The sequence below is a fragment of the Podospora pseudocomata genome, chromosome 7, assembly GCF_035222375.1.
Source record: "Podospora pseudocomata strain CBS 415.72m chromosome 7, whole genome shotgun sequence".
Taxonomy (NCBI): domain Eukaryota; kingdom Fungi; phylum Ascomycota; class Sordariomycetes; order Sordariales; family Podosporaceae; genus Podospora; species Podospora pseudocomata.
The window spans coordinates 1,615,649-1,634,498 of NC_085891.1; the positions used below are offsets into that span (position 1 = coordinate 1,615,649).

Genomic DNA, 18,850 nt, shown 5'->3' on the forward strand with positions numbered 1-18,850 from the left:
GGTCAAAAAGGCAAAAGAGAGTACTGGCAACAGAAGCTCGAGCAAGCGTCCTCGAACAAGGACATCTACGCAGTGGCGGCATGGCACAAGGCAACCGACACCTTCGCCCCCCCGCTGGTCCACGGGAATAGGACCTATACGGAACCGGGGGAAAAGTTAGAGCTACTTAGGAGAGAGGTGGTTGAAAGATTCGGAGAAGACGGGGACACCACAGAGCCTTGGGCTCTCGCCCAACCCACCGACACCATACAATGGGACAACACGATCTCCCCGGAGGAGGCAAGGAGATGCACAATCGGGACCACAAGCACAGCCCCCGGCACAGACGACGTCACGGTGGACCTACTACGCGAGGTGTGGCGGGAGGTAGGCGACAACATCACGGCCCTCTTCAGACAGTGCCTCCTCTTAGGACACCACCCGCTCCCGTTTAAAGAAGCGGAAACGGTAATGCTTAGGAAACCGGGCAAAGACAACTATACCACGGTCAGAGCGTGGCGCCCGATCGCCCTCCTGTCGTGTATAGGGAAGGGTCTTGAGAGACTGATAGCCAGAAGGATAGGCTTCACCGCACTCAACCAAGAAGTGCTTGGCCCCACCCACATAGGGTCCCTCCCGAGGAGGTCCGCCGAGGACCTCGTTCTGTGCCTTGTACACGACGTCGAGAGAGCCTGGGGAAGGGGGCAAGGCGGCGGCGCTCCTGACAATGGACGTGCAGGGCGCCTTCGACGCGGTCAGAAAGAATAGGCTAGCAGGGAGACTAAGGCAACAGGGCTGGCCACTGAATGTCTGCGAATGGGTACACTCCTTCATGTCACACCGGAGCTCGGCCATGAGACTAGGAGACTGCACCTCCCCCAGGAGAGTGGCGTGCGGACTCCCACAAGGGTCCCCCTGCCAGCCCGGTCCTCTTCGCACTCTTCCTACAGCCACTGGTCAAGGAGCTGGCCGGGGCGTCGGCGTACGCAGACGACCTCGGACTGCTGGCCGTAGGCAAGAACGCACAGGAGTGTGCGGCAATACTGGAAGCTACGGCCGAAAAGGCGGAGGCCTGGGGCTCCAGGAATGGCGTCGAGTTCGACCCAGCCAAGTGTGAGCTGCTACACCTTACGAAGAGCCGCGCAACTCCCCCTGCAGTAAGGATAGGCAATACGGAGGTGACGCCGAAACAGGAGGTCCGATGGCTAGGTTTCTTCCTGGACCCAAACTCAACTTCAAAGCCCACGCTAATCGGTGGGCGACGAAGGCACTGAAAATAGCGAACCACCTGCGAGGGGCTTAACAAGGTGGTCCGGGGCACCCACCAAGAGCCACGGCGGAGGCGGTCCGGGCAGTGGTCGTACCTACGGCGACGTATGGGGCGGCGACGTGGTATACCGGGGTAAGGCAGGGAGGACAAACGAATGCGGTCAACAGGGCACTTAAATGTGCGGCCAGGGCGGTTGTCCCGGTCTGGAGAACGACCCCTGGGGGCGATCTTCCGCGAGAGCGGACCCCCGCCGAAGTGGCGCTCGCCCACGCCAGAATCTCGATGGCGGCACGGTTCAAGAGCCTCGACCCCCGCCACCCACTGGTCCTCCGGACCCGGCCGATGCCGGAGCCACCCAGGAGGGGCCCCGGAGGCGTCTCGGAGAAGAAGCAAACTAGACTGGAAGCACTTGCGACCCTACTCCCCGACTGCCCCAGGCCGCACCTGGTGCAGTGGACCCTACGGCACCCGGTGCCTCTGCCAAGACCAGAAAACAAGGAACTGGGCAAGAGACTCCACGAACAACTGACACTCCTCGCCCCTAGGGACGAGATCCACCTGTTCAGTGACGGATCGAAGGCAGCCCCCGCACGAGGACTACCGAAGAGGACGGGCTGGGGCTACGTGGCGTACCAGGATGGGCAGAAGCTACACGAGAACCACGGAAGGCTCGGGGAACTGAGGCCTTTGACGGCGAAGCGGTTGGGGCGGCACACGCGGTGGTGTGGGCGCGCGAATACATCAGGGCGGGGGCAAGACCCTCGGCGGTACGGCTCTTCATCGACAACTCGGCGGTACTATACGGCATCACAGGGCGCCCCTCGGACAATTCCCAGGAGGCGTTCAGGGTTATAGGATACGCGTGGAAGGACCACCACCTGCCCCCCTCACGGTACACTGGGCCCCAGGACATATGGGGATCCAGGGAACGAGGAGGCCGACGTTCAGGCCGGCCTCGGGGGCGCCCCAGACCCAACATCCCCCCGCCCTGACCGCAGTCAAGGCAAAGGCCAGGGCACTGAAGAGGGAGGCGTGGAACTCGTGGTGGCTGGCGAACAGGCCGACGCGATACGCCCAGCTAATGATCCCGGGACCAGGGAAACGACCCCCCGGCTCACGCTCGCAAGAAAGACCCTACACCACCTCCTGGCGGAAAGGACGGGACACGGAGACTACGAGGAGTGCCACCTACGCTTCGGACACGACTCGTATAGGACCTGCCGCTGCGGCCGACCCACGGAAATCGGGCACTTCGCAGAGTGCCCGGCGGCGCGGGCCAGGGGCACTCTGAACAGCGAAATGCGAAAAGCGCTCAGGAGGCCGGATAAGCTCCTGGGAAAGGACTGGAAGAAATACGCCGAGTGGGTGGAAGGCTCGGGAGTGTACGACCCAGCGGAGGAAGAAGAATAGGACACGTGACCAGGCCCAGATTGTAATGGCCTGAGGAAACAGCGGAACCACAGAGGAGCCGTAAGCCCTCGGGGACCAGAGCCCTGAGGCAGGCAGGCCTCTCTCTCTTTGTAAATAACTCTCTTTTGTGACGCGAAACGCCCTGTCAGCTAGTATTAGCAGTAGTATTAGAAGCTTGGGCCGTCCACATCCCCAAACGGGGGCCAGGCGAGGTAGGCTCGGGCACGTGACCCCTCGGGGCCACGCGCCACAGTTCGACCCGATTGGACGCTAATAGATCTCTCTCTCTCTCTCTCTCTCCTCCCCACATCAGATCCCCATACTCTGGATATCAGAGCTCTGCCACCACCCGAGATTTGCATTAGTCCTATCAATAATTGTTTTGTGCTGATATATTTCTGCATTGTTCAGCTTGAATTCAGCTCAGCTATTGATTGTAAGGTGGCTGTGAAGCGGAGCGTTTGCAGCGAGTCTGGCATGATCCCAAGCTCCAGGCTCTTATACGTGATGAAGCGTCTCTCACCTCCAGTCCATGGCTTCGTTTCCACCGTTTGCCAGGACTCTGAGGCAAAGACACCATCATGGCGGCTTTCGGCGCCTTCAGCGGCTATGAAGACATCATTGACAACGTGCCAGACGTCGGCCAGTTTGATCCTGCTCCATCTCATGGCTCAACACCAACTCCCGGGAATTTACCCACCGTGACCAGGGCGGGCGTCGATTTCCTCGACCTTGGGAAGCTTTTCGAGAAGCTTTTTGGAGGCACGACGCCAGTGAATCCAGATGATCCAACACCGCCGGCACGTCATCCCGTGCAAGTCAGGGACATCTTCAAAATGTCCCAGGTCAACACTGGCTTCGACTTCTCAACACATCCGTGCATCAAAATGACGGTGGCGTACCTTCAAAAGACGCTCGACTTCCGCTGGAAAAACGGGAACATGCGGACCCTCGTCTTCCCAGACTACAAACCCGACCTCGCTCCATCAGAGCTCACAGCAGACGGGTTGGACAAGGACAAGTTCGCCGCCGGCGCCGCGGCCTTGCTCATCAAGGCCTTTTACAACAATGTCCGGGATAGGCAGGAAACCATCGACATTGACAAGGCCAACACGGCCGTTTCGGAATTCAACAACCATATCAACAACCAGGCAACAGCCCTCATGATCCAGTTCTACCGCACCTTCTTCGGCATCACTGAGCCCTCGGAAGATCTCGCGTCCCGGTACCGAAAGCTGCTCGTCTCAGCCGCCTACCGCAACCTGAAGCAAGGACAGGCGGGACAAGGCACCTGGCGCGATGCCGACCTCGAGATGTTCTGCCATTTTGCCAAGTTGGCTGCGTGTGGCGCCTCGGATAATACCATCCGCGATGTATACAACGAACTGACCACGACAGCCCCTCAGCTTAGCGGCAGCACGTTTGGTAGCATCCACCCCGATACCTGGCGGCAGTACCGCGGCTGGCTCAGCTCAGGCTTTCTTGATTGGGGTGACCTAGGCGCCACGCATCTTGATGATTATGACCTCCTGGTTATTCCCGGTATGGGACGTTTCCCGATTTCACGGACGATCAGCTACTATCTTGTGGACGAGTTCGCAAAGAACAAGGGGTATTACAAGCCGCCGCAGTCATCCTCTTGCTTCTCTAGTAATGTGAAGGTCGTCATGGCGGGGCCTGCCGGGGAGAAGCTGAAGAAGATATGCAATGTCGAGCCTGGCGATGTGGTCCTATCTCCAGATGCTACAGGCAGCGGAGGCCCTCCAGGAACCAGACGTGTAGCGTTTGTCAGCGCCCCACGACGCGGTACGAGACCGCTCTACTCACTCCACGACTACCCGGGCTTACAGTTCACGGCCACGCACCCTATCCTTTTGCCCTCGGCCTCAACAGGCGAGATGTCTCTCCAGTTTGTGGACAAAGACCGCGCTAGCTCGCTGAATCCCACTTGGCAATCACTCTCCAAGAAGAACATCATTCCGGACTTGCTCCAGGCCCATCAGGCAGACAGTGAAGATGAGGTCGTTTACGATCTAGTTTTTGAGCCAACCGCCACAAGCGAGGACCAGACCAACAGCAACAACCTACCACTAGCCACCTACGTGGTAGAAGCTGACAACGGGCGGCGACTGACCGTGGCATCGGAAGCACCCGCGCTAGAGTGGTTCGGGCCCGAGCTCATGTTCATCAGTTCTGCGGTGCGGCAAATCTTGGGGGGTAGCAGTGATATCGACGTTGTCGTCGAACTGCTGGGTACCAACCGAGTGTACACACGGCTTGTGCTCGGTGAGGCCGCTGAGAAGATCACGCTCTCTGACAATATCGGTGGCGGTCACTGCGACGAGTCCACGGCAGGAGCATGGCTCTTGGAAGTCTGCGCCAAGTCGCAGGCTGTGCAGGATCTGGTGGAAAGGATGATACAATACCTCGGCCGTACTCTCAGCCACGAGGTCAGGACTGGGTGGGCTCGCTGTCTTCCCGTTGGCAACGAATTTAGCGTTAGCAGCAACAGTGGCGAGGAAAGTCAAGAGGCCTTGTTCATCAATGTTGTCCGCTTGCTAGACAGCGATAAAGCATGCCTCAGCCGCCCGCCTGCCATTGGACCTCGTCACCAGCTCAAAGTCTGGAGAAATGACGTGTTGGTGTTTGATGACCTCGTCAGCGGTGAAGTCCAAGGTCAGAGCACTTTACAGCTGTACTGCCCTGTCAATATAGGAGAAGAAGGGGATCTGAGTGGTGACTGTCAAACCATCACCATCCAGCTCGAGGACGGAACGTCAGGCAGCGTTTGGCGGGGCGGTGGTCCGGTCCGGAAGGGGCTTCACACTATCATTGGACTTGGCAGTCTCTCTCGTGGCACATGTGGGAGTGCCCAGCATGCCGTGGCAGAGGTGGAGTTGCGCAGCGGTGTCAATATTATCGCTGGTCCAGCTCGGGGTGAGGGCCAAGCTGGAGGCGGCGGTCCAAAGTTGATGAACTTGGCTTCTTTGTCGCACAAGACTGCCTGGGAGGAGAGCACCATGGGCGCGTACGCTGGCTGTTTGGGTGCTAGGTTTGGAGATGCCATTGCTGAGCTTACGAGGTTCCACTGCGGTGAAACTGGGAAAACAGGTTAGGCGAATCTGAAATGCGGTGGATTGTCGGGATGATCTGAGGTGTGCTGTTTGCGGCAGGGCGGCTCCAGATAGATGTGGGGCCTGTGTAAGGGGTTCAGGGGCTAAGTAAATAAACAACGAAGCCTCCCTTAAGGATAAGGTATTTGTAACATGCCGTTGTAAAACAAGCACATCATACTATTTGGGTTGTTTCTTTCTCCAGTTAATAGTCTAGAGCGTCATTCAAAGGAACAAATTTGAGACGGCGATGGGCCGAATTTCTTACGCTGTGTTTCCTGGATATCCCAGATGAGCAGAAACTTCCGGTGTTGCTTTTCCGATTTGGCCGTCTTCCAGATGTGATGAGATTTGATGGGCCTCACAGATGGGTTGAATCTGCAACATTCTCTGTGGTGAAGTCATCGACTCACGCTTTATCGAACCTAAATGGTCAGATGCTGTGTTTTAGTGTTTGATGGGTAAACCGGGACTGAAGTGGGCGTTTTTAAGTTGGCTGGTGGCCGCCTCGCACCACAAAAAACACAGGACAAGCTCAAAAATTGTAAAGTTCTCGTATCGAACACGGGATGGGCGCTTTTATCAGTATCTCACCTGTGTGACTCAGATGGCGTGTGTCATTCCAATCATGCCCTTACTTAACGACACCGGCTGCGTTTACTCCCGTCACTAAACTTCGTGACTGCTCACCTATCCCTGCAACACTCACACAGACCGACCATCAGAAATGGCTGCTGTGGGGCTGGAAGGTGGAGACGGTAGTTGATCATAATTGCTGGGCTTTGCTGGGTTTTGGAGTCTAACTACTACATCAATCAAAATTGGGGCTTCTTTCCTCCTTACTTTACGTCCCTTTTCGCCTGGGGATATGTGACCGAGACACTGCCTTTCCTGACGAGATAATCCAGCGTTTCGTACACTTCTCAGATCGCAGCACCCAGAAGAGCTTGCTCACTGTATCCCCCAGCTTCCATGATTTCGTCGAGGAGGCCACATGGCCCCGCGATATCTTCATCTCCTCCCACCAAGACGTTGACCAAATCTCTCGCTTCACAGGCCGTCGCAACAACTGGCCCGGAGTTTGAATGCCACCCTTTACTGTGTCTAGAAACAGCAGCCGACCTACATGCTAACGACGTCTTATTTACTGATTGTATTAGCCAAGTCTGCAGAGCATTGACGAGGATAGAAGAAACAGCCCATGACCCGGAATCCATCAGAAATACCTCATTGGCCATTGCGACCTCGAAACAACCGGTCTGCCGAAAACTTGGCTGGGTCCATCGTTACTTTCATTCCTGGCGTATCCATCTACTGGAACCTTCGAAACTTCCAGTCCTCCGCTGTTTATGACATCTCGTCGTCACTTCTGTACGCCCCTTCGACCGACGGTGCTACCCGGAGCTTAAACAACACCCTATCGACCTTTCGGTCATCATCTCAATGTTGACCAAGCTTCCCGGTTGCATTATACTCGAGTTTGACGACGTTGAGGAACGCCTGCCTGACAGCCGGCATCTAGCCATAGAGTTTTTTTTTTTTTTCATCCATGAGCAGGACCACGGCGAGACTCCCGGCACAATTTTGGCAAAGCAGTTTTTCTCAATCTTGAGTCTCTCCCAGCTCTAAAGCGAATCAATGTGCCCAGGTCCTATCCCGACTACGCCTTATCTGAACTTATTGATCAGAGCAAGCCCATTCCCGACTTGGTCTCCCCCCAGTTTTCGCACGACCCCGTCAGCTCAGCATTGCGGGTTTGGTCCCAGGGCGTCGAGGAATTTAGTGTCCAGCTGTTTGGAGACTCTACGATTTCCTGGCCACCGACGACGGAGATGTTGGTACCGGACTACGACCTGACTGCCGATCCACCAAAGACCACCCTTTTGGCCGCGGTTGAAGAAGCTGAAGGTTGAGCTAAGGGCAGCTACGCTAAGGGGGGGCTGGTATTTTCGTGGTCTACAAGATGAAACTCGCGTGGATGTGGGATACCGCATCACCGACGACTTGCAATGCCCTCCACTGCTGGACACCAATAGGAGAGATGGGGAACGACATATGAGGGTTGTATAACCGGTGAGGTGGCTAGATGAGTACCCTAATGTCCTTCGGGCAGTGCAATTTTGAGGATGCCGTGGAGGAAGTGTTGGATGCATTTGCGAGAGCACTGGGGAACATGCCAGTGATAGAGGAGGCCGAAGTGAGCTTTCTGCTGTTCTTGAGCTGCGAGGAGAAGGATCACCCGGATGATTTTTACGAATTTTTGGCATATGTACCTCCTTCTACGAGAGGAACAGTAAAGGGGAGGAAATATTATTGGAGCACGCATCTGTGGGAATGGGGTGTCAAGTACATGGCTCGGGCTTCACTGGGGGGGCAGTCGTCTGGAATGGCGAGTGGGAAGCCGGCGACCCAGTAACAAGGTTTCAAAGCTCTTTTGTCAAAATGTCGGCGACTTCGAAGAGCAGTGGCTCGAAATGGAGGCTTTTACATCCGATTCTTGAGGTCACCCCCGTTGTCTGTAGTCTGTACATGTCACTAGGAGACATTGACAAACAAAAAGCCCTATTTAGAGCGTTGCTCGGTTTAGCAAGAGGGTACAAAGCACTACGGTGATAGCCCAGGGATACATGCAAACTTTTTCACTCCTGCGGCTTCAGTTCGGTTGAAGTAATCTTCTGCATACAAAATTCGGTGAAAAAACATACGTACTTGTGCCTTTGGTGTATTTGTGATACAGACATTGTTCTTGAAGTTGTATAGTTGCTTACCTACCTAATCAACCCCCTGGTCGATATCTCACCAAAGAATTTAACCGGTAGAAGAGAGCGACGCATTCCCAACAAACACCACCAACACCGCTGCATATGCCGCTGTGGCTCCCAACAAAGACTCCAACGACGTCGGTGTAGTTCCACTAGATAGCACAGCAAGGGTGAGGGCTGTCAGGAGGACGAACACCACTGTCAAGATAAGAGTCAACACGTTTGAGTGCCTTACAATGAATAGTATGACCATGGGGACAACAATAGACACCCCTCCAAACAGACATGCAACAAGACGGACGAAGAAGTCCACTTTGGGCGAAATATGAAGCGGGCCCATACGAGCCTGAGCATCATGGAGGATTCTATGGGTTCCGGCTACAAAATTACTGTGATTAGTGATGGTTACATGCAAGAGATAGTTAGGAAGGCCGTGACACACCATTGCCGATTCCTCCTTCAAGACCTTTCTTTCTAAGGAGCAAGCGCTGCTTTTTCCCCTCTTGGTCCAGCATAAATACTGGAGCCCGCATCTGGAACCAGAGACGCATGCCGCCAACCGAGGATGTGACTTGATCTAACACTGTCACATCATTTGGCGGCAGAAGCTCAGCTTGCTTTCCCATAGCAGACTTCTTTTCCTGCTGGGCAGATGCCTCATGAGCCCCGGCAATGTCAAACAAGTTGAGAGCGTCTGGTCCATCCCAGTAATGGGGCTCGTGAAGCTTATGGGCGAGATTTGCCGCCATGGGCTTGACAGACGAAGGCTCTGGCGCTTTTTTGCTATCGAGAACTTGGAAGCTCTCGATGGCTCGCACTGCCTCAATGTTGGTACTAAAGGTCGAAACGTATCTGAGTAGGAATGTGCGGATTATGACAACACGTACCATATTCCTGCAACGCTTCTCCAAGACCGTCAAAGGACGGGTCATCAAATCCATCGCATGCCTCATCGTAGTGCAGTTTCTCGGACAAAAGCACAAGCTTATGCTGGGCCCTCAAGATATTGAAGACGCTGAGTCTCTCAAAGCGGCAGAATACCAACTCTCGGCGGGATACTGACTCCTGGCGCTTGATCATCTTGCCGGCGAAGCTGTACATTCGACGATCCTGTTCCTGAGCCGTAAGTGGCAATGTATCTCGTGTCTCGTCGAAACCACGCCGCCAGGCGTCGGCTCTGCCAACGTGACACAATGTGTCATGGCGGGAGACTGTGCGGTCCGGATTTGCATAGTTGGGGTTTATTTGCTGCAAGGACACATTTGTCATGACTGATATGTTCGATCGGAAGGTAGAGAGTGTTTGCCTTCGCTTTCCCTGAAGCGTCCCTCCTGTCACCTGTGTGAATTCATGATGGTCTAGAACCGCGCCTAGAGTTGGCGGTTCTATTCCCTCAAGGCCAGAGGAATCATCGGTCACCCCGTCGAGAGTTGCGGTGTTGCCGTTGACTACACCATCAGCCGACAGCTTTTCCTCTACCGTTGGCGACCTGGAGTCTTGATGGTCCGGAATTGCATGTGGAGTTGTTGATCCTATGTCGTCAGGCGCACGGAAAACACTGTCAGGAGTCGCCATGATAGTAACTGGAACTCTGTTATTGTCGTCTGCGTTGTCGATTGACTGTCTCATCTCTCCCACTGATAATATAGAGTCTTACATTGGGTGTAAAATGATGCAACTGTGACATATGTAAGCCTTACTTTCGGTGGACTGTGCTGACTTTCTCTCTTCTCTGTCACAGAGAAAACCTAAGAGCTGAGAGAAATAAGCTTGGCGACTCGCATCTCGAGGCCCGAAGGCTAAAAAACAGGAGCGGGGTTTGCTCAGGCAGTACATAGTCATACTTATTCAGCTGAACGCTCATATCTTACCAATCGCATCTTCAGCTGCTGTTGCCCGTATCAGCCAATCCACACGCCATCTTTGACCACAGAAGCTGATACGTCGTAGACAAAACGATAGAGACTACCAACTAGACTACTCTCCCATGAGAACGAATAGGTGGATAGATAGACATCCACATCCCTAACTTACAGGTTTCAACGAGGTCCAATAAGCCTTCAAGGTCATCGAATCTAGAGGTCTTCAAAACTGATCTAGAGACAGATTGACAACACCGCATTGTTATGTCTGTACCTTGGCTTCGTAAAACTCATATTTTGTGTTTCATACTCTCTTTACATGTCCAGAGGATGTCTGGGATCAGCTCAACAACATAGCTTAAATTGCATCTGTCAGCTTGACGATTATCAGGGCGTTTACGACGAAAAAGATCCCGGAAGGTTGTATCGGGTTACTGTTTTGTTGGAGGCTAGTTGCAGAAAAGCGGTCAGAAGTTTAGGAAAGAATGAAATAGCGAACCACGGGAAGACCTATACTGAACTACTCTTCCGGATTAGTCGGCCGAAGGAGAAAGGATTGTGACTAGAATCGGAACTACATACCTTTGGTATGTCCGTTGGTTAGCTGACGGCCATGTTTCAGCCGCTGGTGATGCTCGAGATAGTTTGCATACGTAGAGACAAAAAGTCCCACTGGGTAATATCTCCCTCGGCTTTTCGCCATATCTGTTTTGTATTCCCTGGGCGTTCAGCAAGGACAGTAGAACAGACCGGGACCCCGAAAAGGCACTCACACACCTCCCCGGCCAATATTGATCTGAAGGGCTGTCGTCATCTCCCTTGCTGCCCCCAAACATACCAGGTATCTTGCCCCTTCTAACTCAAACACTGTTATAGCCAGCTGGTTCAAGACACCAACCAAGCATACCCAGAGCAATAGCACAGCACAATTTATCTACTCATGCAGCTTCTCATCGCCCATCCAGTGGCAATAGCCCCGACCTCGTATTTAGTCTCCCTTCACGGCTCCAGCATGTGTTCCAAGTCGAAGGTAATCTGCGCCCAAGACACATCCTGTAAAGACAACCCGCCTTCAGCCACCACCCTGCCCCATCTTATTACTCTTTACCCCTCCGGGAGAACCAAGCTCAGCATGAAGGTAGGGTAACTCACCGGCTAAGCTCCCTAGTTGAGCAGTTCTATGCCCGGGGTGAAGATATCTATGTTGCTCTCACCCAGAAGAAGCCAGATACGGAAGCCGAGCATGAACGGCGACGCCCAGGCCGGCCCCAAGGCTTTACCGCTAGCGAGAATCACTGCATAAAGCACCACAATTCTGTTTCCAGTCACCGTAAGGATGAAGCAAGCAAGAAACAATTAGCTCCAAAGAGCGCAGTACCACTCCCACTCGGCGATACCCTCTGCACAACACCCATCGTGTACATCTCTGCCAGCCCCAGAACTGACACAAATCATGCCACTGAGCAGTCAAACCAGCCGATGAACCCAAACAACAAAATAAACCCAGCCGGCCGGCCGCGCCGGAATTAAAACATCTCCGGCCAACCTCAAACACATACTATTTTTCCCGGCCCGCAGTCCGCAGGTCCACCGGGACAGCAGTGCCAAACTCAAGCGGGAAAAGCATGAGACGAAAGCTCGACACAGTAGCAAAACTCTGGCGAATCTGTCTCCCGGATTTTGTTCCCTGATGACGGGAGGGTGTGTACACAACAAGTTGCTCTTCACCCCGAGATCAGGCCTTTACCGTGAAATCACTCGCTCATACTGACAGCATCTCCGGCGCTTTCGGCAGACAATCTTGGATCTTGCTCGCACCGGTCTTGTAGCCTTGTATGTGTAAAGTAGCTGTTGAGTGCCCCTGACTATAAAGACAACAGAACTCTGACTTGCCACTCGGCATTCATCAAAGCCATTCATCACGAGAAGAAAACAACCAATGGAACCATAGATTAACTTCCTCGATATCCGGCATCCTCCCCCAACCGGTTCACCCAATAGCATCAACCTCACAACCATACCGTAACACCATACCATTCAGCCTACTTTCACCCCCATGACAGCGCTAAGTTGTCCTGATCACAACCAACCAGTCAGGCACCAAATCTCAGCGAGAAACCTCCGGTAAGTTGGGAATGAAAGAGGGAATTTGCCGTATATTGACCGTATGACGGCATTTGCGCCAGGCTTCTAGCAATCTGTCGTCGACAGGGTAGGTCAAATTTGCTTTCCTGGTCTTCGGTCTCTCGATTGGTGTTTGGTAGAAAAGAGTAGCTAGGGGCCATAAAAAGTTGAACAATAGCCGTTGTTGATTCCGGTAACAGGTAACGTTGCAGATCTTCGGCCTTTAGTCGTCCCTCCAGACGAGATATACCATCCGGAAAAGGCCCCCCTTCATGACAGCATTCCTGCCGTGTAGAGACGAGCGAACTTCGAAGGCACAATCGAAAGTGTATGATGTTTGTGCTCCCGGTCGTGTAAACTCGTCCCGGCATGTTGATCAGATTGTAGGCAACAATTCGTCGTCTCGGAGAATTCCCGCAATATAGTCTCACACCCCCCTTTCCGTTTTCCTTTTCGGGTCAACATAAGCTTCCTTCCTCCCCCAATATAAAGTCTTTCCAGGAACCTGGAGTACCCCATATTGCACAACGCACACTCATATATTAAATGATGTACCCTCCTCTTCCTTCCCCGGCCAGACCTGCCCCAGCCATACGCCGATATGAAGAGCCGAAAAGAGCGGAGACAACACTAGAGTGCCAGCCAAGAAAGGTGACCGTTGGACGGTATATTAAGTGTAGCAGGCCAAAATCTGGAGAGCCGCAGATTTACCCGGATTCTGTCTCCTCGTCTATCGTCCAAGACAACCCCTGCTTGCCCGATCCGTCAATTTGGCTAGTCTTGGAGAGCTTGTAAGGGAAAAAGCCAGGTATATAGACAGCCATTCGACTGGTTAAAGTCTCCGGTTCCAAAGAGCTACAATGTGACTTTATGTCATCTTGGAGCTCTCCCCAAATTTCCGTCGATGCTACTTGGAAGTGCATCTCGTCTGAATCTGGAAAAAGTGATCAACAGTTCATCCGCAATGCGCTTGCTCATCTGATCATCAGGAAAATATATGAGACGAAGGGAACAAAAAGAGACGAAGAAAAGGTCCTTTCGTCAAGCGCGTGACGTGCGCTCGAGCCGGATGGTTTTTCAGCGGATCGGAGTCAACAGACCTAGAGACAACGCACTACACACAGACACTGTCTGGTTCCGTGATCTTCACTCGAAGATTTCGAGAAGTCCCGTCAAATTAATTAGGTCCGACAACACATTGGTGGACGAGGGCGGGGAAGATGGTGGCCTGGGGTTTGGGGTAGAATTAGCCGCAGTTTCAAAGTTTCAACTCTGCATGCGGGTATGTTGCAGTCTGCAGCACAACATCTCGGCTCTTGTTTGCCCAGCCCGGAATCCGAGTCGTCGTCGCTGTCACCAGCGCCCTTGGCGGCTGGTACGGAATACAAAACGGCCGGTCGTGCAAAGACCAGGCGGTTCTAGAGGAAAGCCGGATGCTGCGCTTGCAGCACCTTGGTCATGGAAGCATACAGCATAACTCGCGGATGCCGAAAACTGTGACGAAAGATCGATGCTCTCCAATATGCCGCGCGGGAATGCGAGGAGGTCATCGAGCGGCAGTGTCTCTTGGGGATCCGCCAACGTTCTAGAAAATGGTGGTGATCATGCCAGACAGATAACCGCAGCCGACAGAAAACTAGATGGATGGGCAAGCCCTTTCGGGGATGAGATCACGCCTGGACGGGACCATGATAATCCCCCAAGCTCGTAGTCAGCTTCATGTACTGAATGACGGCTTCATCCGAGAAAACTCACATCGGATTGCAACCATGAACTTTCAACAACTACCGATAGGCCGCTCAGCACGGCAGATAAGATTGTGCGGCGGAAATCCGGCTCGTCCACAGGAAGTCAAGTCAAAAAGAGCTCTCATTCTTGCTAGGTCCAAGGCAGAAAGAAGAGGCGACCAGTAGGAAAGAAAGTCTGCCCTTAAAAAGAGAGCTGGTTGGGTAGTATTGCATCTTGACGCGTGGAGGATTTGCCCCCAGGCGTCCATGTCCAGATATACGGTTAGGCAATCAGGGCGTCAATGCGAGTCCGAGGGAACTGGCTGTCAGAAGCCTTATGGTTGGCTCATTGATTTGGTGAACCATATTCTCATGAGAGGCGGTTTGGTGTCTTTAGGGCCAAAAGAACAAGTGCCAACAGAGTGTCTCGACCGGTATGGCATGGCAAGAGCATGGGTGCCAGTCTGCTCGACTCTGCCCCCGTTATTCAGCTAGTTCGCTGCAACTTCCGTGGTAGAAAAGAACATTGCCGTCTCGGGACCGACGCAGGAGGACCGATAAAACGCCCGGCCTAATGTTCGGCGCATATTGAAATTTTGCGTCGATATTCATTTAGTCGCAGAACAGACGGTCCTGTACTGTGGCTGCTTATGAGATGATTATGAGCGAGCCGCGATGTCCTATTTCCGTGCCGTTCCAATCAGGACACCGAGAAGAGGTCTGGAAATGCCTGACATCCGTTCAACTTTGGCGATGCTTGAACTCAAATGTAGATGGCAATGTAACTTGGCCCTATATCGTGGGGTATGCGTAAGCAAAGGCGCGCTTGACTTTGACGGGAGGTGGTAGTTGGTGGGTGGGTGCCATGGCATCTGTCAGGATGCGGCAAGTGTCTGGTTGAGCGTCGACCTGGCGGGTTTGGAAATAGAAACCTGGAAACAGCCATAGATCTCAGCAGCCCGTCCATGTCGTCCGTCATGTCGTCGTCAGCAAGCCATGCCAAATCCGGGGCTTGGACGGGCCGATGGAGTGTGGGTGTTGGCGACTTGTGTTCGATGAAACGAAAGTGCATCTGTGGCTGAAGTAGCCAAGCACAGGACGACTCCCAAGTTTGGTACGACATCAGCAATGGCTGGGACCCTTCGTTAAGGCGTTTCAAAACAATAACCTAAACGGTACAGTTCAGTGGCCGATGGAGCATGCCGCATTGACGGAGCGGATGTATACAACTAGAACGGCGAGACGACGGGATCGAAAGCAACCTGCGGAGCAAGGTTGTTAGCCCGTCCTGTATCTGACTTTGTTCCGCCTAATGCTCTGTTGAGGTAAGGATCGTCCCATGACAGGATTCATCACATGACATCTACACCTAACTGGTTCAAACGTCAGGTAAAGTCAAGCGTCATTGTATGGTCTCGGACGCCAAGAGTCCATGGTGGAAGCGATGATAGACGGTGGGAAGCCAATCTTTCGCGCCGCTTGCCGGGCCCAGGGACGGGACGATCAGTGCCCCACACAAGTAACCCTCCTTTTCCCCAGAGAGGAATGGCCGAATCGTGTTACTGGCACTCCGGTAGCCGAGGGCCTCTTTTGTTGGAGCAGTTCCCGTCCGGCCCCATCTTGTCTGCTTCTCTACGGCACGGGGGTGTATTCTGCCTTTATGTTTCGGCACCGAGAAGTGAAGCCCGGAGGAACACCACTGAAAAGACGAGGAGAGACGAAGCAGAGAGCTAGCTAGTAAGCTAGTCTTCGAGCCATGAATGACGGTGATGACGGGGGCTGAAGAGCATGCGTAGGTGCTGGACTTGTGTGTGACGACGCATGGAACTGGGGGCTGGCTGTGAGCGATAAGCGTCTGCTTGGATGCTGAAGAGCCACTAGAGCCCAAACGATTGCCGTGGTTAGAAAAGTCGCTGATTAGCCACAAGCATTTTAAGCGGCATTATTCCCCCCAGCACCCCCATCGTGGGGCACAAGACAGAAACCGGGAATTAGGGTCACATCTTTCCAACCACGGGTGCTGGCGAACCCTGTCAGGATCCGTGAACCGCTTTCATGACGGTGACCCCTGTGAACCCCTCTTGGCCCTTGTCTGACACATCGGCAAGCTTGCAGGTTCTGAAAAAGGCTGGGCAGACCGATGACATGGCGAGGTTATTCTGGTTGTAGACTCCGAGTGAGGCAACTATTGTCGAGCCGTACGCTTTGATATGTTTAGGCCGCGGTTGTCCAGTTGTTCGCGCAGATGGTTCGCCCGCCCGCTGCGAAGCGCTGCAACCGCCCGGTCCGCGGCAAGGCTCTCCCTGCTATTTCTGATCCGCCTTGATGCATTGTTATGATGGGCAAGTAATTGACAGTAGGCACGGGGGTTTGCTGACAGTGCAGACGTGGAAAAGGCCCTCGAGCCCCCCTCCGGCCAACAAGAAATGTAACCGAAAGACATCAGCATCCTAGCTGCTTAGACGGTGCCTATAGTTACCGAAATGCGGATGGCTGGCCCATCTTCAGCAAAGTGGAAAGGGGCGGCGTTGCAGCCAATGGAAGACAGAATGCCTTTCGTCACATTCACATCCACGACCCACGATGATCAGAAACAAACACGGCGGAGGATGTTTGCGTGGTCCATTCAGAGTCAAGATCAGAAATCTGCTGCAAGATGAGGGATCGAAGGAGGGCCACATCATAAAATTGACCATAGGGGTTGCAGTGTTTGACTGCATATGGCGTCGTGTGGCTTGCCGAGCATAAGCAGGCGATTGCGAGTAAGAGAGCCACACCGCTGGCTGGACCGGTCTCTGGACTTGTACTGTAGAGAAGAGAAGACTCTGCCGGGTCACTGGAACCGGCGGCGGGAAGGCGTCAACAGCTTCATCTGCAAAATAAAGCCGGCAGATGTTTCGAGTGACACGTGTGGTGGGCAATCTATTCTGTGACGGGGGACAGACGGTTCTGTTAATACAACTCTAAAAAGTTAATATTGACGGAACCGAGAAAAAGACCCCAACGTCTGGATCATCCTGGGGGACGGCACGGCTATTTTGTCCGGGGATGTCTCTCTGCCTTGGCGGCCACCTCACAGAGTGAGATTGTGAGGGCGTCGTGAGTCTTTGGTTTTCGAGGGCGTGTGCTGTGTGACGAGGACGAGGTGCCCGGCAGCCTGCAGCCCGCAGCTCGCGGGGTCAAGTTAAAAGAAGGTGAAAAGGTAGACATTTCGAGTCGTGGGCAAGGGTTCACCACCGCTCAACGGCACTGGAACGTGTTCCGGTCTTTTTGTCGATGGGAGAAGTGTTGAAAGAAGTAGGAGAGCGGCGGGGGGAGTTCCAGGTTGCGGTGGAGTGTGGACCCTGTGACTGCCGTAGCCGGGGGTTGGATGGCCCGCGCGCTATGGTCTTGTTAGCGGTCCTAACCCTGGCTAGCGCCATCACTGATATGCATCTCTATCCACATGCGCTGGCTTTCCACTCGCAAATGATGAAGCTCCCACGATGCTCTACCCCCGGGCAATCAGCACAATAGTTTGGAGGGGCAGCAAAAGGAACCTCTCTTCCGTGCAGTCACGGACTTGTCTTGGCGAACTTGGCCCAGACCTCCGGTCACCTTCTTGCCTTTTCGTCTCTTGACTGCTGTGTAACAAATCGGCTCGCTATTGACAATGTCAAACCCGTGGGAGAATTCCGGGACTGTTTGAGAGAGCCGGGCCATGATGAGACGACTCGAAGGACGGGTTCAGCAATGGAACTGGGTTTCACTCCATCTCGTTGACATCAGCCGGTGTTCGGCTTGCCAGCGGGATGGCTTGTTTCTCGTCGTCTCCTAGGCCCCCTTACACAGGCTCTGGCGATGACTCGCACTGTTCACCCTGTGGTGGTCAAAGGTCTCATATCTCAAGTCCCCAAGGTCCCCCGCCGTGGAAGCATCGCCGTCCACGGAGCGGGCCCCATCTCCCCCGCACACAGCAAAGAAAGGAAGTACACTGTGCAACAGCGGGCCATATCGGTGCTGAACTAACTGCTGATCAGGCTGACAGACGGTGTTTGTCCCGTCTCTGCGGATTTTAGCCCGCTCCCGGTGCCTTAGCTGTCTTCCAAAGCTTCCAAGCCAGATCCCAAACACATCCCACACCTCATTGCTGGCCTTGATAGGCCTACCCCCCGATCCAAGGGTTCGACTGCAGGTAGGTAGGTGCTTGGTCTATTCCTACACTAGGACTGGATGGTCCCGTTAACCCGCTTGCTGGATTGTCGCGATCAGCCCCTGCGATCCCTGTCGGGCAATCTGCAGAACGCACCTCTTCCATCCACTCACGGACCGTCAGGTCGCCGGCGCCTCTTCTCTTACTTTAAGTGCTCCTCCACCGCGGCGGGCAACAGCTGGAGGCCAATATATCCTCTCACACCATGGCCCACCAGCCCGGCTTTACCATATTGCTCTGAAATATCCCGACTGCCTGCTACCCCTCCTGATACCCTGCTACACTACTACCCTAGCTGCTACCCTCTGACCCCAGATCGAGCCGGGACGTGGTACCAGACCCGCCTGTCAAGAGCCGAGTCCTGAGCTTGTACGGCAGGGCTGTTGCTGCACCTGAACACAGATGATAAAA

At 53.9% G+C, this 18,850-nt stretch overlaps 4 protein-coding genes across 4 annotated transcripts; 2 read left to right on the top strand and 2 right to left on the bottom strand.

Annotated features, from left to right (window-relative positions):
- Positions 1–3,240: 3,240 nt before the first annotated feature.
- QC762_706310 (uncharacterized protein) lies at positions 3,241–5,775 on the top strand (the record flags this gene model as incomplete). Its single annotated transcript, XM_062893476.1, has 1 exon — positions 3,241–5,775. One exon carries the CDS (start codon positions 3,241–3,243, stop codon positions 5,773–5,775), a length of 2,535 nt encoding a protein of 844 aa, XP_062739287.1.
- A 3,181-nt stretch (positions 5,776–8,956) lies between these two features.
- Positions 8,957–10,310, bottom strand: QC762_0108730 (uncharacterized protein; the record flags this gene model as incomplete). Its single annotated transcript, XM_062884293.1, has 2 exons — positions 9,422–10,310; positions 8,957–9,351 (listed from the first exon to the last, which is right to left on the bottom strand). The coding sequence occupies exons 1-2, from the start codon at positions 10,161–10,163 to the stop codon at positions 8,957–8,959; spliced, it is 1,137 nt and encodes a 378-aa protein (XP_062739288.1). The 5' UTR covers positions 10,164–10,310.
- Positions 10,311–10,754: 444 nt separating this feature from the next.
- QC762_706320 (uncharacterized protein) lies at positions 10,755–11,641 on the bottom strand (the record flags this gene model as incomplete). Its single annotated transcript, XM_062893477.1, has 3 exons — positions 10,755–10,830; positions 10,979–11,192; positions 11,611–11,641. 3 exons carry the CDS (start codon positions 11,639–11,641, stop codon positions 10,755–10,757), a joined length of 321 nt encoding a protein of 106 aa, XP_062739289.1.
- Positions 11,642–18,087: 6,446 nt separating this feature from the next.
- Positions 18,088–18,804, top strand: QC762_0108750 (uncharacterized protein; the record flags this gene model as incomplete). Its single annotated transcript, XM_062884294.1, has 2 exons — positions 18,088–18,243; positions 18,499–18,804. 2 exons carry the CDS (start codon positions 18,088–18,090, stop codon positions 18,802–18,804), a joined length of 462 nt encoding a protein of 153 aa, XP_062739290.1.
- Positions 18,805–18,850: the final 46 nt, after the last annotated feature.